A 25,662-nucleotide genomic window follows, 5' to 3' on the forward strand; every position below is an offset into this window, starting at 1 on the left:
AGCCTAAGCTAGTATAGATCATTTTAAGGTTTGAACTTTGTATTAGTCCCTGTTTTTACATTCTTATGGATGTCTTGCTCGTCACCTTGTCCTGTATTCTTTGGACATTTCAATACTTAAGAAGGTAGTGATTACTTTGTTTCATGATGTAGTTGGAATCATTGAGTCAGTAAACAAAGAAAATGAAGACAGCCGGTTCTTATTTGAAAAATGTTTAAGGATAATAGAATTGAGAGAGATTGATGAGAGAATTGTGTGTTCATTATTGAGAATAGGAGCCCTATATATAGGGATTACAAAGTACATGTTCTAATGTTACAAGGAAAACTAATCCGAGTAGGACTAGGAATTCTAGAACCTTCTCTCCTATTACAACCATGAAACTATTCCTAGTTTGATAAGGCACACTAAGTCGATTTTCCTTCAACACTCCCCCTTGTGCCGCTTAAACTTGGTGGTGACGCTTCATCCGTTGCCTCGTTAAAAACCTTGCTTGAGTGAAAAACCCTGTGGGACAAAAATACGCTCGAGGAGGAGAAAAAGAGTACAACTCGTCCTCTACTCTTCGAGATCGAACATGTAGACATCATAACTCCCCCTGATGTCGATATCTCCCCCTGATTGCTACAATCGTGGGAGTTTGGATAACTTTCTCAATACGATGCTCTTCACATGTTTCTCGAAGGTGGATTTAGGTAACGACTTAGTGAATAAGTCCGCTACATTATCCTCTGATCGGATTTGATTCACTTCAATCTTTAGAAGTGATTGTTGTTTCTGATTGTAAAAGAACTTAGGTGATATATGCTTGGTGTTGTCGCCCTTGATGAAACCTAACTTCATTTGTTCAATACAAGCTGCATTATCCTCATAAATGCATGTAGGTTCATCTGTGGTAGACTTCAAACCACAACTTCCTTGAATATGTCTAATTACAGACCTTAGCCATATACATTCACGTACGGCTTCATGTAATAATCTCTGCATGATTTGAGGAAGTAGCAACAAGGGTCTGTTTTGTAGACCTCCAAGATATCACAGTGCTTCCCATGGTAAAGACATAACCTGTTTGGGAGCGACCTTTGTGAGGGTCAGAGAGGTACCCTGCATCAGCAAAACCCATCAAAACGTTGTTGTCGTTTTGATGGAGGGGAATAGGGTGAGGCCGGCCACCATGGGCGGCGGCGGCGCTGGCTGTGACAACATGGCCGACGGTCATGGCGGCTCCATGCCTAATGGGGTCCGATCCCATTCTTCCATCATTCAACTTCTCTCTGTAGGGATAAAATAGGCCCACATCAATCGTACCTCTTAGGTATCGAAAGATTGTCTTTACACCAATCCAATGGCGGCGTGTTGGCGCAGAGCTATGTCGAGCTAACAAGTTCACTGCGAATGAGATGTCTGGTCTTGTGCATTGAGCTAAGTACAATAATGCGCCTATTGCACTTAAATAGGGCACTTCGGCCTCTAATGATTCTTCGTCCTCATCCTTTGGACGAAACGGATCTTTTCCGGGCTCAAGACTACGACCAATCATGGGAGTACTCACAGGCTTTGCTTTATCTTCATTAAAGCGCCTTAGAATTTTCTGAGTATATGCAGACTGATGGACCAAAATTCCATCACTACGGTGCTCGAGTTCTAAACCGAGACAAAACCGTGTTTTCCCAAGATCTTTCATCTCAAATTCGGATTTCAAGTATTTAGCAGTTTCCTTTAACTCATCTAGAGTTCCAATTAGGTTCATGTCATCGACATAAACTACTACGATTGCAAATCCGGAACTTGTTTTTTTAATGAACACGCATGGGCATATTTCATTGTTAATATATCCCTTCCCAATCAAGTAGTCACTTAGACGGTTATACCACATCCGTCCGGATTGTTTTAATCCATATAGTGAGCATTTTAATCTTATTGAAAACGCGCTCCGTGGTTTAGAGCCACTTGATTTGGGTAATTGAAGTCCATCTGGAACCTTCATATATATCTCTAAATCTAGATCCCCATAGAGATATGCTGTAACCACATCCATAAGCTGCATGTCAAGTTTTTCGGAAACTACCAAACTGACAAGGTAGCGGAACGTTATAACGTCCATTACGGGAGAATATGTCTCCTCGTAGTCGATTCCAGGGCGTTGTGAGAAACCTTAAGCCACAAGGCGGGCTTTATATCTTACCACCTCATTTTTCTCATTACGCTTTCTAACAAAGACCCATTTATGGCCAACAGGCTTTACATTTGGGGGTGTCTGCGTTACAGGCCCAAATACCTGTCTCTTTGTTAGTGAATCCAATTCAACCTGGATCGCATCTTTCCATTTAGGCCAATCTGCTCTTCGTTGACATTCTTCAACAGAGCGAGGTTCGATATCATCATATTCTATAATTCCTTTTGCAATATGATATGCAAATGCATCATCAATCGCCATAGAATTTCTATCCATCATCTCATGTACACTAGTGTAATTTATGGAGATCTCTCTACTCTCTGGAGTTGGTTCTGACATTGGAGCGTCCCCCAATGATGTCTCTTGGACATAACCATAATCCGGAATATTCTCATGAGATGGATTATTCACATCAATGATCAATGGATTATTCTTTGTCAAACTCGCCTTCTTTCTTGGGCGAGAATCCATCGAACCTATAGGCCTCCCGCACTTCCTGGCAGGAGCCATGGGCCTAGCCACAACGTCACCATCACTATGAGAGGGGACGTTGGCGCCATGCTCAGTTGCCCTTGAGATGGCGTCATGTCCTCTATTTTTAGGGACATCAATCCTTGCAGGCACGTTTGCAGCAGGTATGTGTGATCTCGTCACTTTAGCGATATCAGAAAACGCATCAGGCATCGATTCTGCTACGTTCTGAAGATCGAGAATTCTCCGCACTTCAATTTCGGACTGTGCGGTTCGGGGATCAAGATGAGACAGAGTGGGGACAGACCACGACAATTCCTATCGTTCCTGTTGAACATTGATGTTCTTATCTCCCCCTAACGACGGGAAGACTGTCTCATCGAAGTGACAATCCGCAAATCTAGCGGTAAAGAGATCGCCTATCAAGGGTTCTATGTAGCGGATAATCGTTGGAGAATCATATCCAACATAAATGCCTAATCGTCGTTGAGGACCCATTTTGGTGTGCTGTGGCGGCGCAATTGGCACATAAACTGCACACCCAAATATGCGTAAGTGTGAGACATTAGGCTCATACCCAGTCACCATCTGGGACGCAGAAAAGGGTTGAGTGGCAGTGGGCCTCAGACGAATAAGCACAGCTGCATGCAATATTGCATAGCCCCAAGCAGAAATAGGGAGATTGGTGCGCATTACCAATGCCCTAGCGACCATTTGTAGTCGTTTAATGGCGGCTTCTGCGAGACCATTTTGGGTGTGAACATGAGGAACTGGATGTTCAACTTCAATCCCAATGGACATGCAATAATCATCAAAAGTTTTTGATGTAAACTCCCCAGCGTTGTCTAATCTTATAGACTTAATAGGATGATCAGGGTGGTGAGCCCTTAACTTAATTATTTGTGCTAGGAGTTTAGCAAATGCAGCGTTCCTTGTGGACAATAGCATGACATGTGACCAGCGTGTCGATGCATCAACCAACACCATAAAATATCTAAATGGTCCGCATAGTGGTTGAATAGGTCCACAAATATCACCTTGGATTCGTTGTAAGAATGGTATGTTTTCTTTAGTGTCCTTTGCATAGGATGGTCTCGATCCTAATTTTGCTAAAGAGCAGGCTTTGCAGAACGAATGATGGGCTTTAGAAACAACCAATGAAGATTTTGGTTGAGCCACGAAGTCATAATTGACTTTAGAAGCAAAATTTGGAGTAGAAAGAGCATTGGTGGCGTCAATGCCACCTTGAGGCCGCAGGGGGACGGTGGCGCCGGCCAAGGATGGCCGGTTCTGGGGGTGAACAGCGCCGTGAGGCGCAGGTGCTCTTTCGGTGTCCAAAATCCGATTTTTACTTCTTTTCGTTCTGAAAAATGGATGTCCGTGTGAAGTTTTTAATATACGGATCATCATATCACGACCTGGGTGTCCCAAACGGTCATGCCAAAGCCTATATGTGTCAGAATCCCATAAATCATCTCTCATAACATGATTGGATTCAATTATTCGAATAGTGGTTGCATACAACCTACTAGATCGACACATAATTAAGTTTCTCTAATACTTGTTTATGTCCGTAGTCATTAGAGGTGATGCAAATGAACTCTTGTCCATTCTCACAATGTGTTTCCACATGAAAACCATTGGCTCTTATATCTTTGAAGCTCAAAAGGGTTCTTTCAGCCCTAGAAGCGTAGAGAGCTTCAGTGACATTAATGATTGTGCCATGTGGCAACAAGAATTGAGCTGGTCCTCGACCATGAATCAATTTAGATGACCTTGCCATCGTAGTCACTGAAGATCGAGTAGGCGTCATCTCAAGAAATAACTGCCTATTTCGAAGTATGGTGTGCGTAGTAGCACTATCCACGAGGCATTCTAGCTCTCCGGGAAACATACTTGAATGAATAAAGTTCGAATCAAAATCGACACTTTATTTCAATGAAAGCCAATGATTACGTCAAAGTTTCTAAATTTAATCCAAAAAGGATAATCAAGCATAGACAAGTAGTAGTTACTCAATTCGTTTGGTAATTCCAATTTGGTTGTGACCAGGTAAGGTAAGGCGAGATTTTGGTGGAGCGTTGCTCACTTTTAAACCGTTCTCTCAGTTCAAACATTTCCTAGACATCACAATTACTCTTGAGTACGCCTAGTGAGAAAGAGTTATAACCACTGTCTATGTTGATAGTTTCCAAATGTTTGGATTTGGATTGAAACCAATGACGTTTATATGGTCAAATTTTTTATGCTTACGAACGCTCTTAGTCCGTAGCCTACGAACGCTCTTAGTTCGTAAAAATCGATGCTCACGGACGCTCTTAGTCCGAAGATCACGAACACTCTTAGTTCGTATATAGCGTGAATCCCCACGATTTCGCTTTTAGCAAATCGAACCCACGTTACAGAAAGGTGGGATGTAGAAGAAAGGATTTTGTAAGTCCCCGAAAAAATAAAAATAAATTTAAATTTCAAAAAATGGGAACAACTTACTAGTGAAAACTTACTCATGAATTTCAGAATTTGAAATTCTCAATGCACGCGCGTGTTGATGCAGGCGTGCTATCGATCCTGGGTCGGGGATTGCAAACTATCTTTCAATCCCTGCTGTGTGGCCGATACAGGTCTGGCCGAGGTAAGCCGAGGAGCTGGCCGACGGATGCGTGCGTAGAGGCGCGTAGGCGCTGCAGGGGCAGGCACGTAGATGAGGCTAGCGTGGGCTAGGAGCTGCTACAGTGATGCTTGAAGGTGGCAGCAGCGGTTTTCAAGGATTTTTTGTTGAAAATCGGAGCAGATTTGCCTCTTAACAGCTTTCACTTCGATTGGTGTACAGGTCTCAAAACAACTCCAATAAGGCTGAAGTTCGAAGGTCAGATAGAAGAGACAGAGACGAACAACTTTGATGAAGGAAGAATTTTGATTTGAGGTCCTTATGAAGACGTTTCGGGGATTGCAAGAAGGCAGATCTGCACAGGAACGAGCGTCCTGCTGTGCTGCAGGGGCAGCAGGCGTGCGGCGATGCTGCAGGGGCAGTAGGCGGCACACAGGTGCGTAAGGGCTGCAGGGGCAGCGTGCAGCGCAGGGGTGCGCAGGTGGGCAGCAGCGGCTAGTCTAGCCCGGGCTAGGTGCAACGGTGAAAAGATGATGTTGAAGAATTTTCTGGTTTTGGATTTTTGATCTCAAGTTAGGGCTCGTGCTGATAACGTGTTTAAGGATAATAGAATTGAGAGAGATTGATGAGAGAATTGTGTGTTCATTATTGAGAATAGGAGCCCTATATATAGGGATTACAAAGTACATGTTCTAATGTTACAAGGAAAACTAATCCGAGTAGGACTAGGAATTCTAGAACCTTCTCTCCTATTACAACCATGAAACTATTCCTATTTTGATAAGGCACACTAAGTCAATTTTCCTTCAACAAAAAAATAAAAAATAAAGAAGAAGAACGGGCTAAGCTTGCATCATATATAAAGAAAATAATGAGTGAAAAAAACTTTAAAACCCACAATAATCAAACTTGGAAATGAAGAATCCAATAGATCCCGAGCAGATGAAGCTCTGGTTTCTTGGCACCTTTGCCATAATCATATCAGCCATGAAAATCCCCTTCAGAAATCCCAATTTCATAACCTTTACTTTGATTACCTTAATTCCATTATTTTTCATAACGTTAATACCAAGACTACTTCATATCCAGGATCCGCTTATTAATTTGTTCATAGAGGCATTAGAAAAGCGAAAAATTCTTACTTACACCTCCACTTTCGCCACCATAAAAACCTCTCGGGCTGTAGAACCGATCACTCAGTTTCCGAAAGTGTTCATGGATGACCTGGTCAACTTCCTCACTGCACTGGCAACCATCTATGCTTCCTCAACAATCCATACTAGTAATGGTGATCATAAGGCCTCAATGGGTCTCAGAGATCTTCTGAAAAGTTCCATATCCAAATCACGGTGGCGCGACGGTGTTTTCACATTCATTGCTATGTCCATGTTGTACAATATTTGTTTACCTTATGTGTCCTATTGTATTCATGTACAACAGCTGCATTTATCAGGTTTTAGAGACAGTTTAATCTTGAAGTTTGTACATGTTGTGGTTCCTGCTGTGACATTTTCTATATGGGTGGAGTACAATGCCTGGTGGAAGCTAAGTGTTGTTGTGTCCGTTTTAGAGTTAGAGGAGCAGAGAGGATTTCAAGCATTTTCAACCTCAACACAGTTAATGAAAGGAAACAAACTACGAGGATTCGTCTTGATGCTTCTTCTTTGGAGCTCGGATTGGCCAACCATCCTTAGAGGACAGAGTTCCAATTTGCCAACCCTCCTTAGAGGACAGAGTTTTTACGTTCCAAGTACAGATATTGCACATGTTTTTCTTCACGCAGGCCTATTGTGTTTAGGGAAGGTCATGACTTGGATGGTTTTCACAGTATATTACTTCGATTGCAAGAATCGTCGGCAGAAAAGGTCCATTTATTCTCTAGCTCTATAGTTTGTGATAAGTTTTTGTTTTGTGTTTCAGTTTGTACCACTTGGCAAGGTTTGAACGTCAAATAGCTCTTAAGCCATGTTGAATACTTCTTAATACTGTTTACTACAACTCTTAGCAATAACTCCCATGAAAAGTACTCGTTTAGTGATGTAAAATCAATTTTTGGTTCATTTTTCTGTTATGTGATCGTTGCTCTATTGAGTCTATTCAATGTCAGATTCAAAGTGAAAGCTGCAGTTTTAGAAATATTTCTGTGTCTAATAGACTATAGAGTAACAGGTATACTATCATTTTCAAATACCAACCAAAACCAATGACCTGATGCCCACTGGGTTTGAATTGAAAGTGATCTGATACAATCTTGATTATATAACCCCCTTCTTAATTTGCAGCAAGTGAATTAGTGAAGGGCATGGATATGGAAAGCAACCATATCATCATGTTGAAGCAAAAGCTTGGAGTCTTTGATATACTCAAAGAAGCTCTTTATTTAATCTGCAAGAACCACAGCTTTATTGTACTCACCTTTCTCACCTCTCTACCCTTTTTCTGTTTCTCAATTTACTATGAATCACACCTGAAAAGAACCCTGGTTCAAATCTCAGAGTTTCTAAACCAAAATTCTGGTTTTTTCAACTACAATTGGCAAACACAGCTGCATACTGCAACAAGTATGGCCCAGATGTTTTCCAACAACTTGATACAACTGGGACTTCTTTATCTGATACCTCTCCATCTCCTAGAGCTTTGCAGTGCTTTTGTGATTGTCGATTTGGCCTCAAAGTTAGGAGGAAAAGGGAAGTTCGGGGAGGTATCTGGTGGTGGCAGTGTTACCAGAATGGTGCGCTTCAAAGGAACTCTTGTCACATCCATCTGGGTACTTTTCTTATCAACTTGTACTGTAGTTGGATCAATATGGTTAGTCTCAGTATACTATGTTCTATTGAGAAACTTTGGGTACTATAATACATATTGTAGAGTGCTATACAAGGCAGCTTGTATGGCACTGCTAGCAAATTACTTAGAGTGGGGTGCTATATGGAACATGGGCATTGTAATTTCAATACTGGAGAACAGACATGGGGCTAATGCACTCATGTTCTCAGCCTATCTAAGCAGAGGTAGAGAACGACGGCAAGGACTTGTTTTGATGCTTATTTTCGGTGTCTGGGGACTCGGTTTAAGGCTGGCATGCCTCTTCTTTAAATGCTATGAAGGAAAAGGTGGAATTGTTGCTCAGATGGGCCTTTTCTGTACTGGCAATGTGGTGAAGTGGGTTGCGTTCATGATTTATTCCTACAATTGCAAAATCCTGATCTCAGAGAAGAGAGTTGATGTGGAAATTGGACTCTAGTTGAGAAGTAATATGTCAGTGCCATTATGAGCTACACTAGATTCCTTTTTTTCCTGTTAGTATACATCAATTACAATTAGCTGTTACGATCCTAAGTCTAGGGTATTAACTATTAAGATATAAGCCAGGCCATTTAGAATAAATGATGAATGTAGACATCTATATGTTGACTAATTTTTATTTTTTTTTTGAAGATATATGTTGACTATTGAGAATGTGGGTTTGACAAGCAAACAAAATCTATGATAACCAAATTACCAGAAATGATAACAATCTGTACAAAAACAATTATTAATGAATAATGTTCTTTTGTTTGATCAAGAATAATGGACCATGAATGATCAATAAGTAATCTAAGAAGATTGTGAATAATCTGGATTCTCTAGAAGGTCATCATATATTGGTTCATTGTGAAGTGGCATTCACTATTCTCTAACTTCTGGAGAAGGAATCTCTTCCAGATGATTAGGGAACCCATCAGGCAACTCAAACATAGAACGATGATCAACTAAACCACTGAGAGCACGCCCTAGTGCATATCCCAGAGCACGCGCAACAGGAACTGCTACGGCATTCCCAACTTGAATGTATCTAAAACATTGCCAAAAAAGATGTAACGATTAGTCAGTCACTCAGTTTGATTAAGTGTACTGCATCGTCAGGAAAGACAACAATATAATAACAAGATACCTTTCTTTAACTGGCCCGCAGAGTTTGTAATAATCAGGAAAGCCTTGCAATCTTGCATTTTCACGTATAGTCAACACTCTGTCTTGATCAGGATGCAAGATAGCCTGTACAGAAGTCCAAGTTATGTATCCGATAAATTATGTATATATAAACAATTAAACATATATTTGAGAAATATATATATATATATATATATATATATATATATATATAATATGTCTAAATTTAATGCCACAAATATAAAGCATGCCTGATTGTGGGGCTCGGCCCGAGTGACAACGGTGGACACTATTTCGTCCCACCACAAACGTCCGAACGGTCTACAAAATTGTATGGAGCATAGATGATGATAATGAACATTCAAATACTTTTTTGGACCAGAAAAATAAAACACTTACTTTGATGATTTCCCTTTCACAAATGACATAGCATAGTCAGGGACCTACAATTACAATGCCAAGACATTTAAACAGTATAGTAAAACAAAATGTTACAGCAAAGTACGGCACAAAATAAAGTAAATCAGCAAAGAAAAATTTCATATAAATACTATATTTACCAGAGGAGCGCCAGAGTCCAAATAAACCCTGTCTACATCAGGATTCCATTCAACTGTTTTATCAGGACGCACTCGAACACCAGTTAGGTTTCTAAAATTCGCACCCTGATTAATGTGAAAAAGATAATTATTTGTTTCTTATGGGAACACCAGTCAGATAACAGGATTATATCAATTATGGGAAACTAAATACATGTTATCATGTATTAGAGATGAAGTAAGGAACCTTCTCTTTGGGAATGCGACATATACGAGCATAATCGTCAGCATTCACTGTCAAAGGCTGGTGATCATATAGCATCACATTATAAGGCTCACTCTTTGAAGATCCCAATAAATCTGCATTAAGAGAAACACATAATTTATAGGTTGCTCAACAACTACAAATAACATAGTGTGCAGAAAAAGATAATTATTTGTTTCTTATCATTATTTAACCATTTACCTGTAAGAGATGATCAAAACATGTTTTAAAGTTTAATTCATGATTTCTATTGTTTCAAAACATATAAACGCATCATGAAAATCAGTTTTTTTTTTTTTCTTTTCTTTTTTCTTTAAATGCCTGCAACAGTAGTATCACAATGTGCCTACATTCTTCCACAAGTACAAAACAACCCATAAAGTTCAAATCACTTCAGACCACATTTTGTACCTATTTACCACTACCATCTGAATACTGTCATAGCTATTCAGCAATACCATTTGAAACAACGAAAAATGAAACAGATCAATGAGAATAAATACACCAAAACCGAAGCAGCATCTTACAGTTTCTGGTAAGTCTAATCATCTTCTGGAACTCAGTCTGGGGGAGACTTCCATATGGCATCTCATCACGGCACTCATTATTATTTACAGCAGGAAGGTCAGATAGAGCATCCTCCAAAAAGAGCTTTTCTTTCAATGTAGATTGATGCCCTTCACTACAAACTGCATTCTCCTGTAAATATTACTTTTAAGATGCGAGAGCATAGAGAAGTCAACTTAAAAACATAAATATTGAGACTCATACCTCCCATTCAGTTGGAGTATGACCCTTGACAACAACATCATGGGTAGGAAGCGGGTATTGTGGCAACCGCTGCAGAAATCAAATAGCCCCCATGAGATTAAAAACCAGCCCAATGATAAAAATGAGAAACTTAACAAACATACCTCAGTAGGACAGGCCCCCCATAGAAAAACCCGCATACGGAATTGAGGAAGACCATATGCTCCTGCACACATCATACCGATCCTTGCCTGATAGTTCATATCAACAAGACGTCCAATGGCATATCGCCCAAGGAATCCTTCCGCAAATTTCAAAAGGTCGACCACGTTTTCCATCAAGACATACTTAGGCTTAAGGTACTGAACTATGTCCATAAAAACAACCACCTGTTCATTTTTCTTATCATTCAAAGGATTTTCCTTGTCCCTAAATCGGTTGAATCCGCTTATTCCCTGGCAAGGAGGTCCACCACACACCACATCAACATCTCCCTATAAGTAAAGAACACAACAATTTTACATCAAGATTCAGTTACAATTATTTACATAAACAAACTACAATATCTAAACCAACCTAAATGGCACAAATTAAAACTTACAGGTAACGGCAACATTTTTGATCTGAAGCCACGAGAAACAAATTCTTGTACACTATCCTTGCAATCCCTGCTTAACAGATAGTTATAGCATGATCTTTCTGGACATAAACTGCAAAAAATGTTGCAGAGATCATAGAGCAAGAATTACCTCAGTGACTCAATAGGCTCCCAAGTATCTTCATCTGAACCATAGCCCTTCCAATGAACCTACACAGCATACATCACAAAGTAAAATCCATATATTGCATTTTGGAAAATTAACACAAACAAGCCATTTATTAAAGGCAAAAGATCAATTATTCATTACAAATGAACACAAACAAGCCATTTATTAAAGGCAAAAGATCAATTATTCATTACAAATGAACACAGGCACAAACATACATTCACATCCACAAATAACTTTTGCTTAGGATTATAAAGTTGATACCTTGAAGTACAGCCCCCTATCTTTCTCTTCTGGTTCCCCATAACATATATCAAGTATTTTTTCGACTTCATAAACCTCAGAATCTTCAGCATTATCCTTATTCTGGTCCTCATCCTCTTCTTCATCTGAAGGGTCATTTGTTGCAAAGAAATTGACCGGTATCTCTGAATTCTCGCCCTCAACCAAGTTAAAAGAAATGCATAGTCCCTTCCACTTCTTCAGCAAAATCAGAAAGTTTTCCGCATATTCCTTTCTAACCTGAAATGAAATGAAAGTTAGCCAATAAATGATGTGAATAGAAATACAGGAACTAGAAAGCTATAATAAAAGAATAGGAACAAATGAATAAACAAATGAGAGCTATTAACACATACCTCAGTTTCTGGATGATTAAGCTTTAGACTTTTGAGCGCATATTCATTTATATCAACAGCCCATCTCTAATAAGAAAGGAAGTGAAATAAGCTAATACTATCAGGAGAGAAACTATGGTGTGTGAATCTACAATCATATTTAATTAAAAGCGCAAACTTAAAACATTTCACAAGAAACAAGTCATTCTCACAGCCTCCAAGAGTGGAGGAGATATAGAGACAATTAGAATATGAATAGAGAAATTTCCCATGTGCTTTGGTACTTGTGTGAAAGGCATTAGGGATATCAAAATTGGAATCCTTGTTGATAATTGGTGCACTGATGTTTATTACCAAAAAAAAAAACTGTTAATTTTGTTCTGTTTATTTATGTTGCTACTAGTCTTAGAACAAGAAAAAGGAATGTCCTGAAAAATATGTTAATTAGTTTAGCAAATTCCAAAAAAGATAGAAATGAAGCAAATTAAAACTTACCGTGACAAGATTTACATTGGATAATCGAGCACCCAAACATAGGCCAGTTGACATCCCACCACACCCAGCATATAAGTCCAGCAATTTAAGTTCTTGTAAGCATTGCTCCCTGACTATGGAGCTTTTCATAAGTTCTGAGTTAACATGACAAGATTCACCAACAACCCCACAAGAAATTGTTGATGGAATATGACTTCCCGATTGCATATTTTCTGTGAGTTCAATACATGTAAAAATTTTATATCCTTGTGAACATTGGTTTGTTCCAAATGAGGCATGAACCAACTTCTTGACAGCAAAAAATGAAAGACAATAACCTGGTAGTAAATTGACAAAAGTTGAATGAGGCAACAAGTATTTGGTGTCACAATAATACTTGCACTCTTGAATAAGTTTGTTCTTAACATCAGGATCAACCTAGGAAAAAAAAATATTGTTATTAGATTGCTAGCTTTATATGAAAATGATAGGAAAATTGCATGAACATAGAAATGAAATTTCATGCATACATTTAGAGCCAATCTAACAATAGTAATCTTTTCAAGAAGACATTCCAAAGGATTGCGGTCCTTCACATCTGAGAAGAAAACACGTCTACTATCAATCTCAACACAGTCTTTGATGACCTGAAACAACAAAAGAATAAAAGGACTAGAATTACTTAAGACATCATGACAGTCAAAGATGGAAAATTATAATGAGATATCATGTGATGTATCTTACAGTGTTTTGTACTCGGTAGTACCATTGAGCTGTAAAATATAACTGCCCATCTACTGCCTCAAACATCTCAACTATCTTGCAAATGTATTGTGGCTCTCCTTCTCCAGCCTGAAGAATCAATCAAATAAACCAAACAAAATATTCAAATACTGAAAAGGCAGACGAAAAGGATTAGAAAACATTTCATGCCGGTTTATCTTATTCAGCAAGGTGATACCATTCAAATGTCTTAATTAGTTATACACAGTAATTCACTAATTACAGAGCACATGTGTGAACCTTGGATTTTGCTTTATATAAAAAAGTAAATAGCCAATCTAGAATGATAGGTTTAGTGGTTTGCTTCTTTCTGTCCTATTATAATTTCAATTTGAATTTAACAAGTGCAATTCTTATGACATGTACAATTTCAATTATGAAAAACAAAACAAAAAAAATGTCTGTTTGCTTTACTGCTACGATACTACAGCATATCCCCAATCGAAGAACAACAAAACTTACCAGAACATGAGCATCATCATACAGATCATATCTTATACCATCCACTTCAGCCATTGTAAAGTGAGAACGAGCCTGAAGAGAATCTTCATCTCTAATTGCACAATACATCAAAAAATACAAATAATCAAAATGCAGAACAAGAATATGAACCAACAATCGTATATAAAGCACAAGCATTAAATATAAGAAGCTAGTAATTCAAAAACTCACCCCTTAGAGCTGATTGGTCCAGCAACTTGCTTCTCCTGAAATATCAATAGGAAAAATATATATATATATATATCAAATAAAAACAGGAGAATTGGAAATGAACTTAAGCAATCTCACCACAGCGAACAGAAACCCTAACCTTTCGGTACGATTCTGGCCATCTCCGCCGAGCTTCCTCGTCGGTAAGCGGTTCGCCGACGAACGTAGGCTCCGGGCCGTCGACGACAATGGAACAAGGACCTGCCTTCGGTTTGGTTCTCTTCGACTTCTTAGGTTCCGGAGCCGAGGCGGGAGGCGCATTGGACTTGTTCTTCCTCGCCGATGGATTCATCTCTCCGCCGTCAACGACCGTGGAAGAAACAGGTACCTCCGGTGAAGCTCGCTCCGGATCGGTTGTCTTCTTCGATTTCGGAGACGCCTTAGGGTTCTTCTTCCGCGGCGTCACCATTGAAATTCAGAGAGAGAAATTACAGAGAGCAATTTGAGAGAGAGTGAGGGTTTTGGGAGGAGTCGTGACTCGTGAATGAGTGGGGGTAAAAATGAGTGAGCAATTTATATAGTGGTGGGCCACACACGAAATTAGTGGTGAGCGGGATGGGCGGGAATTCCGAGTTGTACGGGAAGTGGATTTCAATTTGAATTTTGGGATTGGGTTGACTTTTCCCTCTCTTTTCTTTAGAACGTTGCGACATCTTAGGGGTGTTGGGTAGGGCCTTTGGTGTGTGTGACTGTGTTGGGCTATTGGCATCTCGGGTTTCAGGTTATCTTTTCCCTGTGGCAATGTTGATCCTAAAGCTGTTCATGATATTTTCACCAAAAATTGTGAACTATAACACACAATTTTTGTGGCCAAAATCTCACGTTCCTTATGGTGTAGTAGCTCGTAGAAATGAGTCCTCTCATAAAGTCATAATACCTTTGAAGTGTCAAACCATGTCAAGCTCCTTATTTTTTAGAATTTTATTGTATGGATATAATTAAAATTATGATCACCATTTTTTTTTTTTTTTGAGGGAATTATAATCACCATTTGATCATGCTCCAATGGTTCACAATTATTGGCGAATAAGAAGAGGGTTGACTACTATACCATCTCTCGTGGTATTCTTTTTTCTTTTATAAAATTTGAAAATAACTTCTAATGAAATCTCTAAGAAATCATACATAATAAAGTAGCCATGGCTATCACTAACAGACTTGCAATAATTGAGCAAGAAATACTTTAGGCGGAAAACGAGAAGCTCCAACGGAGCAAAGCAAATTTTGAGACTTTCTTTGTCCCATCATTGTAATGAAATATGATCCGACTTCTCTGCTATAATATTAGATGCTAGGTCCTGCTAGATTTTTTACGTGAGTCCACCATGTCACCACAATCTAATTGAATGGTTGAAAATAAAAAAGATACAAAAATCAATTTTCATGTTGCTGCAGCATGTCTCTCTCTCCCTTGCTTTGTAAACCAACCGCGAAAGATAAAAGGCAGGACTACACGAGGAACGACCCGATAAGACGCCAAGCATGAAAGGTTGTATTGAATAGCTAGCCATTTGAGTAAAAATAGAGAAGAGCATTGACGAATTTGGAGAAAAAAAAAATGGTATTTTGTCCCTTGAATCAGTTAAAAATCCTAACACCATTTTTGAATTGAACTTAATTCTCTATTTCCTTCTTCTTCCATTTTTGATGGACTATTCTTTAATTCTTGGGTTCGCTTTTCTTGCACCTTCGGTTGAAAGATTTACCTGGAATTGCAGTGATTACATACCTGGAAAAAGAGAAAGGAACAGAGGAGAAAGGAGGAGACCATCCATTTGAAAAAAAGAAAGAGATCTCAGGTGACACAGAAGGAAAGGGGAGAGAGAGACAAAGGGGATATTAATCTTCTGCTTCAACATCAATATTAGAGCAAGTCCACCAGTTGTCAAGAAATGTCAAGGTCGAAAAGTCAAGGGGTCGACCAGTCAAGAAATTGTTTACTGCCACTAGACATGGGTTTCCACCCGTTCTGTTTATTGACCAGTCAGATTTACTGTTCATTGAAATTTTATTATTTTTTTTATTAGAAAATTGAAATAGATTTGATGTAAATAGATGGTAATAATGGAGATTTGTATTATATTTAATGTCAGAATTGTGATTGCTATAGCTTTCCGGAATGGGAACAACGCTAGAGAGAACTCGTAGCCTTGCCACGACGTGTGGGGGTTTTTTGGGCTTTCGGGATCGTTTTGGACCTCAAAACTGCAATTTACTATTTTCATAATATTTTCAGTGGAAATTTTCAGATTTTTTTACAATTTTTTTTCCTTACCTTTTTGTTACCGTTATATACATATATAGATGGATTAATTATACGCCGTTAGATCTCTCCATTAATTGAAGTCACGGTCCAGATTTAATGAAAGTTTGTTTCAACTTTCTAAAGCAACCAATGGCTAGCTTCCACGTGCAATCATGCTGTCTCATTCAATCATGCAATCATGCTACACGACAAAGTCACCCATTTACATAATTATTTTACTCCACTTGTGTAGATGATGTCACCCACTTTATCAGTTGGGCCGAGCTGGCAGATGGATTGGCTGGATCAAGGAAAATGTCATGCCGTTAGCTTTTTTCTTGGCATCAGTCAAGAAAGTCTGGATTTTGGCTGGTCAGAAGCCCACCGCTGGAGCCCCGTTTTTCTCCTCCATGGTCACCACCTCAGCTTTTCCTAGCTGGTGACCGGTCAAGAAGCTACCGGTGGAGTTGTTCTTAGGCTGCGTTTGGTTCGCGGAAAGGAAAGGAAAGGAAATCAATTCCTTGCTCTTTCCATAGGCATGGGAAATTGCAATTCCCAGCAATTTTCTTTTCCAGTGTTTGGAAAGAATAGGAATGTAGTAAGAATACACATTTTAGTTTTCACTGCAGGGGTAGTGCAAAAATCATACAAACAACAAATATAGTTGGTTATATTAGCAAATAATGATTTTAAGCAGGGACAATTTAGTCATATCAGTTTGCAAGTGGGTGGGGCCGGGGGGGGGGGGGAATCAGTTTCCTGAGGTGGGTAAGGGGGAACAAGTTTCCTCCTCTTTTTCTTTTCATTTGGGAATCATTTTTTGTACATACATGTACATTTGCAAGCATAATTAGCTCTAATGGGCTACGCTCATTATACTGCCAAAGGTACTAATTCCAATCAAAGGAATGACATGCAGACACACCGCCAGGCGGGCTACAGCCTCAGCGTCGGACCACCTCCAGATCGCCGCCGACGCGCCGCGCCAAGATGACATCAGAAGCTTCTGAAACTGGGAACTGAAGCATATCAGTCTCACATCGAAGACGAAGAGAATATCAACCTCTTCCTCACCTATAAAAGGTTCTCTCCTCTCTCCTCATTAATTACGTTTTCAATACTTACCTATTGTTACTTTGTCAACATAAATACACTGACTAACTTAGGCATCGGAGAGTTGAAGACCGCCCAGCGCGGTCTCCCTCTGACGCCCTTTGTATTTCACTTGACAGGTAGCGGAGGTTTTGAGAATACCGCAAGTATCGATCCGCTCACCGGATCAACGTTAACAAAGGTTCAGCTACCGCCGGACTTTTAGACATTAACATTTTCCCTTCCTTGGCCATCCCAAACACAGGAAAATACAAGAAATGAAAGACTTTCCTTTCCCAATACCCAGATTCTGTGAAACAAACACAGCCTTAGGGTGCTAGAAATTTTTCATCTTAGAACCATTAGATCGTGATTTGCTGATGTGGCAGCCTTAGTTGCTGATGTGGCAGCCTTAGATTAAATTATAGCAAATCCTAACATCTAATATTATAGCAGAGAAGCCGGTCCAATGAAATAAGCAACCCTAGTGACTTCTCAAACTTAAAATCAAAGCACACGTTTCTTGTTTGAAATGACCACACAATCATTTTCGTGTTTGAATGACCACACAATAAATTTTAAGAAGAGGATTCAAAAATCAACATACACTTACACTAACGTAAATGAACGGTTATATTACATTAAATATATAAATATATATTTTTGTTTATTAACAAAAATATTAAATATAAATATGAAGAGTTGAGATCATCTTATAAGTTGTTGGTCACTTGCACAGACGGTGCGTAAAAGAATATATATGATTTTCAATCCGGAAACAACTTTGAAAATCTCTATAATCAATTTGAATATTATGCAAGTTTAGTCTTGTCTCCTTTGACTTGAACATAATGCAAGTTTAGTCATTTCACGAACGTGAATTGCGTACGCAATAAGAACATGCAACGTAAAATGAAAACCATGTCACTTTAAGATCTTTGATTAATTAACTACAAATCCAACAAAAACTATATTTAATTTACCATATTTAAACGTATTTTGGTCGGGAATGTAACATATACAGTACAATAAAAACTTTATATATACAACAGTCACAACGTTTGTGGCCACTGATATTGTCACTATTTATAGTGGGGTTCACATATTTAGTTATTTACTACATATATCACAACATGTGGTGGTTAAACGCCGTCAACTACAACTTCTTCAGGTCACTCTCCCTCACAAACAGTCCGTGAAAACCGTACGGCACCCGCCGCGGCAGCTTAACTTCCGCCACGGTTTCCAGCTCAGACGACTTGGCGTCCATCACCAAAAACCTTGACTCTCCCGTCTTCTCATCATGAACATACGACACCACGTACCCGTCGTCCTCCTCCGCCTCCGGATTCTCCGGCTCCCTCGCCACGAAAAACGGCTCTCCCCCGAAGCAACCCTGACCGTACATCCTGCTCGCCACTATGCTCTCCTTGTGCTCATCACCCGACACGTCGAGCTTCACCACTCCCGATATCTTCGGCATCGGATCCCCGACCCCCGCGTACACGAACCGGTTCTTTTTCCCTTGGTAAGCCGGGTTTATCACCGCGAAGTCCAGATTCCGGGTCGAGATCGGTTGGCGCGAAACGATCCCGGTCTTGAGATCGATCCTCACTTTCTCCACGAGCGCGTGGACGAGCTCCATTCTCTCGAGAGTGTGCTCCGCCGATAAGATGTTCGGCGCCACCATCACAACGGCGTCGTCTTCGTCCCATGCGTTAACCGCGTGCATGATGTTGAACCCGGGCACCTCAAACCACCTCATCTCGGAATCGTCCTTCGCGTATTTCGGAATTACTCCTATTCTAGATACTTTAGAAGCGTCCAACCCCACCGGAGATCCGCCGCCGATCATCTCCATCGGGTTCATTCCGATCTGAATGTCGGTGAACACCGCGTACTTTTTAGTGATCGCGAAGTCGTGGAGCATAGAAGGACTGGTCAGGGAGAACACCGGCACGTCGGGTTGTTTCGCTCCGGTCGGGTCGAACCGGAAGTAAGTGAGAAACGGCGGCACCGGGCCGTAACGGAAAGCGAAGGTCTCGCCGGTGTCTGGATCGATCTTCGGATGCGCCGTCATGCTCATGAACAGCTCGCCGTTAAAGTCGTTCCGTCCCAGGGTGTCGACGTCGCCGTCGGCCGTCAACCGCACGGCGTAAGGAAGATCAGACTCGGCGAGCGCGTAGAGACGGTCGCCGAAAAACGCCAAGCTCGTGTTCGCGTTGCCAATGCCGTTGGCGGGATTGTACAGCCCCGAGGCCACGCGGGCAGCGGAGAGGGCGCCACGTGTCGCGGAGGCGGTGAGGCCGTTGAAGCCGGAGAAGACGTTGGGGAGGAGAGGGAAGCCGGCGTCGCGCTCGACGGTGTACTTGTAGGTCTTGACGTAGCGGCTGCAGAGGACGGCGCGGCCTTGGGAGATTCTGATGGAGTGGAGCATGCCGTCGCCGTCGAAGAGGTGGTAGGGCCCGCGCGGGAGGTACTGAGGGTTGGGGCCATTGCGGATGTAAGCGCCGTCGAGACAGGAAGGTAATGAGCCTTTGATTACTTGACATTCGGTTGGTGGAAGTTCAGTTACGGGAGCGAAGTTACCGGAGAGGACGCGTTTAGGGTCGACTGAAGACCGGACCGGCGGGTCGACGAAGTTGTTGATGAAGTCGTCGAAGAGGTTGAAGATCACAGCGGGAAGTGCTGGTGCATTAGGTTTTGTGGGTGGTGGTGAGGAGTAGGATGGAGGAGGAGGAGGAGTCTGTTTTGGTGGTGTTGTGGTTTTTGGAGGTGTTTGGGTTGTGGGTCTTTCTTCAATTCTAACAGAGGAGATGTTGAGGGATTTGGCTGGGGGGAGTTTTGGTGCTGTTGTTGAAGATCGAGTGGGGAATGTGGAGAGGAAAGAAGAAGACAAGGCATCCATGGCGAGGGATGAGAGTGAGCTTAGAGGTAGAGTTGATTGGAGTAAATAAGGGAGAGATCTAGTGCGATATTTTGAAATGATTGAGCTGGACAACCTAACCCAGAAACTATCAGAGGGACCACATTCTGGGGTTGATCTCAAATGAATGGTGCAGGAACAGAGCCATCAGTGGATGTGGGATTAAGATTCTTATGAAGACATTGGGAAGCATTCAATTCAGTGGGACTCTGATTTCTCGCATCCACCTGGGTCTATTTTCTTCTTGTCTAAGTAGTGAAATATCGGGAATAGCACTCCGAATATTACAGCTCCGAAATTAAAAGTTATATACCATTAGTTCTTAGTTCATTGTGTGAGTCACACCACAAACAGTGATTAGTGTAACGACTTACAACTCTAAAATTTCAATATAGCACTTTAAAACTTTCGATTCCATTGTCAGCGTGGATCACTCCAAGCATAAAATGATTCAGAGCTGCTCACTTAAAAGAAAGACAAGTGCATCTGATGGTTAAGGATAAATTCACAATTTTAAATTACTATAATTTTAGTATTTAAATTTAATACACGTGTCTGTGATTCACAATCACTAAAAACTTTATAAAAGCTTGTATAATGATCTAAATGTTGAGTGTGTTCAGGGTATCTAAATGGGTTTAGCTTGTGCGCCACTCCTCAGCTTGGCATTTTATTTGGAATGGACCCATCTATCTAAATAATGAGTTTTGTTGTGTTTCAAGCGGGAAAGCCCAAGGAAAGTCCCACCTAAAAAAGTGAATGATACGGTGATACCCATCAATGGCCACCATGACAGATCTTAGGTTCACCCCATTCTCATTGACATAATCTCACTTGCTATAGAGATGGTCCTAGAACAAGAGGGAAATGGTCCACAAAGTCCAACTGCATGTCTAGGCTGATTTCTGGTAGGAAAAGGAACTGGAATTGTTTCCCATTTGGGACCGAAGCGAGAGCTGTAACATGGATTTGGAGGACGAGTAATTCAAAGAACGGAGAAAACAGAACCTGGTTAACCAAAACTGCACCTCAATCACCCACGGCAAAACCACAAATATACACAAACAGAAGTAATGAAAATTAGATGGGAGGCAATAACTTGCTTGCATATATAAACTATCTCTGACTAATCATAAGGAAAGACAATTTGACATTCTTGATCCCACTACAGCTCTAGATACCCCAATTGGGACAACAGCAATTTAAATATCAGATTATTCATGGTTCATTGCTAAATAAACCATTTCAACTACGAGAAAAGGCAGGTAATCAAAAAGAGCATATCTGCTTGTTTGATGCCTGGTGAGAATTTTCCTCATTTTGCCATTGATTCAATCACCTTCTTTGCAAAAGATGGTAGACAGAAAGCAGCTGTATGAATCTGAACGTGAAAACAAAAAAATTACTAAATGCAACAGAAATAAGCTGACCGAGTACCAACAGGAATCATTATTGATTAGTTCCAAAACACGGACAGACAAAAGCAAAATCGTACCTCAGAGTTGTAAAATTTCAAGGGGTCTTTGGAACCGTCATTTTCAGCGATTGGATTCACAGGGTGCTTAAAATCAACAGGAGGACCCTCGGTCGAACAAAGCATAAAACCAATCACTCCACTGAAACACACAATAAGAAGCAAATTAAATCAGCAGTACAGATAACCGCAAGACCACCAATTGTTCTGTAACACTCCACAATGCAGTTCCAACTTCTCATAATCCAAGACCCCAGATCGAGGGTATTACTTTCAGCAAAAAATAAAAATAAAAATTTAAAATATTGCAAAAAAAAAAAAAATAAAAAAAAAATCACAGGCATGCAGGAACATCTTGTATAGTATGTGTGTGTGCATAAGAGGATATAAAAGAGACTCAGAAAAGTGTATGCCTTGGATATGTAGGGACTGTTGTCCATGCGTAGTTGACAGAGCCTTTGAATATCTGGTGGCAGTTCGACACAATATCCTCAATGATGTGCATGTGAAGCCATATACTCTCTGCCTGGGTGCACACAACTCCTCCTGGACGGAGAGCGTTTGCTACCGACTGAAAGAAGGGCTTCTCAAAAAGCTCTTGTGCAGGACCTAATTAAGAAACAAACACCAAAACCAGCAAGTTCACAGAAAAATCCTATGTTTCCAATTGGGCCAAGATGAATATTGATTTCTTAGTATTACAGTATTACCTATGGGATCAGAAGAGTCCACAATTATTGCATCATAAGTTCCTGCAGGAACAGCCTTTAAAAATGCGACTCCTACAACATTAACAGAGAGCTTATGAGGGAGCTGTTTGTTTGGGAAAAAAAAAAAAAAAAGGCAAAGTTAGACAGAAGAAGAATGTGATGATCTTACCATCACCAACATTGAGTGTCACCCTGGGATCCTCATATCCAATAGCCACACGAGGGAAAAACTGTTTTGAAACCTGGAATACAGAAGCAAGAACAATAAATTATTATTTATCCTACAATTTCCCCAGTCCATTAGTGCCTCAAAGGAGAACCTTGTGGTCACTTGCATGTTCTAGCCAAGTTGAATTACTCCACGTGATGTAGAAGTGCATATAAATACATATATACATATATACATACATATGACGTATCTAGGCATGCATGAAATATTCCACCAGCTACTGGGGATAATCAGATACTTTAACAGCCAACGAAGAATAAATCCAAAAGTTTCATTGTTTTTTTACTTACGTCAACAACCATCTTATCAATCTCACATATATCTATTTGCTCAACAGAAGAATGACGAGCCACTTCCCGCAGTACACCACCGTCTCCTCCACCGATAACCAAAACCTGAACAACACCAATTTGAAAAGATAATGAGTTGACGAGAAATTAAAATGAATGATACTATACCACATCACTAATCATCTTCTAAATGAATATTTGAAAAGAATTAGAAACAGGGTTCGCCAAAGTAGCTTCAACCCATGTGATATGTTCTAAAAAACAAAATGATTTGACAATTGTGCCAGTGTGTCTTTCCTCTTTAGGAAAGAAGTGCATATTTCTAGTTAAGTCCTATGTTTCACAGATAATAATATTACCTTCTTGGGGTTTGGAATTGAGCAGAGAGGAAGATGAGTAATCATTTCTTGATAGGCACATTCATCCCTTTCGGTCAGCTGAATCACCCCATCCAGGACGAGAACCTTTCCATAGGTTGATGACTGTAAACAGAATATGAATCATCAATTTCAGATGACTAGAAACAAAGTGCCAATAACATCTTCAAAACTGCAAGTTACCTGGAAGACCATCACATTCTGATAGTCCGATTTCCCTTGAAACAAAATTTTCTCTATCTTCAAGGAGTGTGCTTCTCCTGCAGTACATTAAATGTAAATCAATTTCCAAAAAGTACACAGCCAAGTCTTCTATCATTCTACCAGACAATGGGAAGATACAATAACCCAAACGAACACTCGGACAAAAGCACATCTGAGAAACTGACAAAGCTGAAAACCGACTCTCCATGTCAAACATGATGGTGGTTACCTATTTGAGTTAGAAAAACTGCACGTATTGCAATTTGCAACATGCTACCATATAGCATCAATAGTTCAAAATCCCAACTGACCGAGTATCACTAAACAAATGCCAGCTCCAAATAGCAAGCCTCGCAGTCCCAACAGTTAATCACATACAAAAAAAGAAGAAGCTCCCCACTGGCACATTACATTCATCAAAACATTATATTCTTGTGTTCATATCATAGGCCCCTGAACTCATCGATTGGCAAAACAGGTGGTTGGAAACAGCCTTTTAGAAAAGCATGCAAGTCTAAACAGAGACAAACAAGTACGAAAATCGACGTCAAAACCTAAAGAACCTATGATTTAGGCACACTAGCGAATCATCATAAACCGAAAATCAGATTCACATGAAGGAAATAACTCTAATACATTAAGCAAATGAGCATACGTACCGGCGATGCAATACCCAATTAACACGACTTCAATACCAAACATTTGTCTCACAAAAACTCATGATTCACAAGACCCATATAAAGTCCAGAACATTCATTACCGATAAACACTCTATTGGGACCGCAGCCAAACACATATTACAGTGAAATAAAATAAAATGATGGGATGTAATTAAAAACTAACCAGGCCACATTGGGCTAATCTCAGAGAACCAGCCAGGAATAACACCAGAGACGCAATCCGGGTCTTTGGCAGTCTCGGTCTCCATAGCCGCCGCAGCGGACGAGACACAGTTCTCTTCCTCCTCTCTGGGCCTCTTCGCCGGAAAATCAGCGGACCCCACCACACCGTCTTCGGCCATGAAACCCAAAAACACCGAAACGAAAACCTAATAGAGGAGGAGGAGGAGGAGGAGAAGGCGAGCGGTTTACAACTCTGGACAGACCACACAGTCTTGGCGTTGCGCGCTTTATATAAAGCCAGGAATATATTGGGTAATGAAATTTTAATTCGGTAAAAAAAAAAATTGGTTGGTAAATAATTTGGGGAGAGGCACAAAGATTCTGATTATTTTTCCACCTTTTTCGAAACTGTAAATTATATATATATATATTTTTTACCAAGTACAATATAAAATGATGAGGTTCTCGATTAGGGTTGGGTGAAATTGGCGTGTGGTGCTTTGTTGGGATGCCTAAAAGAAATGATCCAAAAAATCTGTGCTTTGGTTTGATATTTGTGCAGTGAAATGCCCTTTGAATTTGGAGTTTTTACTAATCCTGCCACTGGAGAGTTAATTTTGCTTTTTTTGGAATTAACTTTTGTGTTAATCACTGAATAGTGAAAGTCATTCGAATCAATTGATGTGGGCGGTGGCTTTTGAATGCACGGCAGTGATTGGGTGTTTTTAGGTAATGGTCGACAGGGCACATTAGAACTTTAGAAGTGGGGTAGCAAATCAAGTGGGATGGATGCTACAAAATTAAACAAATTTAGGAATGTTCGTTTTATGGATACGTTTCTTTGCTAGGGAATTTGTGGATGTTATGTACCTATAGTTGTTCGGAAAAGAGACAATGTACCGTATCATATGTCACATGCCTTTTAGTGTTGATTGGCTTGTACGTGTCAGAATTGTATTGTCTAATTTATGGGGTTTTGAGTTTATGCTTTCAGTTGTATGATTTGATTTCAAATGATATATAGGTGCGCGCAAGATTTACCTTTGTGTTAGACTGTGGTTTAACCATATTTTTAAAAAAATTGAAATAAAGTATGTATCACGAGAATCATAATCGAACTGAGAACTAACAAAATATAGTATATAAAGATTAAGCTTTGTTTTATCAAGTCTCTTTTAT

At 40.1% G+C, this 25,662-nt stretch overlaps 4 protein-coding genes across 6 annotated transcripts; 1 reads left to right on the plus strand and 3 right to left on the minus strand.

Moving 5' to 3' along the window:
• The first annotated feature begins 7,422 nt into the window (after positions 1-7,422).
• LOC133712081 (uncharacterized) lies at positions 7,423-8,637 on the plus strand. The gene has a single exon (XM_062138158.1). The coding sequence runs from the start codon at positions 7,558-7,560 to the stop codon at positions 8,497-8,499; it is 942 nt and encodes a 313-aa protein (XP_061994142.1). The 5' UTR covers positions 7,423-7,557; the 3' UTR covers positions 8,500-8,637.
• A 141-nt stretch (positions 8,638-8,778) lies between these two features.
• Positions 8,779-14,796, minus strand: LOC133712080 (DNA (cytosine-5)-methyltransferase CMT3-like). 2 transcript variants are annotated; one of them, XM_062138157.1, is made up of 20 exons: positions 14,195-14,796; positions 14,056-14,090; positions 13,846-13,936; positions 13,345-13,452; positions 13,131-13,247; positions 12,939-13,038; positions 12,622-12,755; positions 12,148-12,213; positions 11,774-12,031; positions 11,492-11,550; positions 11,344-11,410; positions 10,907-11,236; positions 10,764-10,832; positions 10,520-10,691; positions 9,975-10,087; positions 9,749-9,853; positions 9,588-9,631; positions 9,440-9,509; positions 9,190-9,293; positions 8,779-9,090 (listed from the first exon to the last, which is right to left on the minus strand). In XM_062138157.1, exons 1-20 carry the CDS (start codon positions 14,501-14,503, stop codon positions 8,925-8,927), a joined length of 2,517 nt encoding a protein of 838 aa, XP_061994141.1. In that variant the 5' UTR covers positions 14,504-14,796; the 3' UTR covers positions 8,779-8,924. The 2 variants fall into 2 exon arrangements, with proteins under 2 accessions (XP_061994141.1, XP_061994140.1); XM_062138156.1 differs by having other exon boundaries at positions 12,622-12,833.
• A 3,654-nt stretch (positions 14,797-18,450) lies between these two features.
• Positions 18,451-20,447, minus strand: LOC133711960 (probable carotenoid cleavage dioxygenase 4, chloroplastic). The gene has a single exon (XM_062138031.1). It carries the CDS (start codon positions 20,337-20,339, stop codon positions 18,588-18,590), a length of 1,752 nt encoding a protein of 583 aa, XP_061994015.1. The 5' UTR covers positions 20,340-20,447; the 3' UTR covers positions 18,451-18,587.
• Positions 20,448-21,444: 997 nt separating this feature from the next.
• On the minus strand, positions 21,445-24,760 carry LOC133711961 (spermidine synthase). 2 transcript variants are annotated; one of them, XM_062138032.1, is made up of 9 exons: positions 24,485-24,760; positions 23,621-23,697; positions 23,420-23,542; positions 23,061-23,165; positions 22,711-22,783; positions 22,542-22,613; positions 22,245-22,440; positions 21,853-21,973; positions 21,445-21,738 (listed from the first exon to the last, which is right to left on the minus strand). In XM_062138032.1, the coding sequence occupies exons 1-9, from the start codon at positions 24,660-24,662 to the stop codon at positions 21,673-21,675; spliced, it is 1,011 nt and encodes a 336-aa protein (XP_061994016.1). In that variant the 5' UTR covers positions 24,663-24,760; the 3' UTR covers positions 21,445-21,672. The 2 variants fall into 2 exon arrangements, with proteins under 2 accessions (XP_061994016.1, XP_061994017.1); XM_062138033.1 differs by lacking the exon at positions 24,485-24,760 and adding an exon at positions 23,871-24,132.
• Between the last annotated feature and the right edge of the window lie 902 nt (positions 24,761-25,662).

The sequence above is a fragment of the Rosa rugosa genome, chromosome 5 (assembly GCF_958449725.1).
Source record: "Rosa rugosa chromosome 5, drRosRugo1.1, whole genome shotgun sequence".
NCBI classification, from domain to species: domain Eukaryota; kingdom Viridiplantae; phylum Streptophyta; class Magnoliopsida; order Rosales; family Rosaceae; genus Rosa; species Rosa rugosa.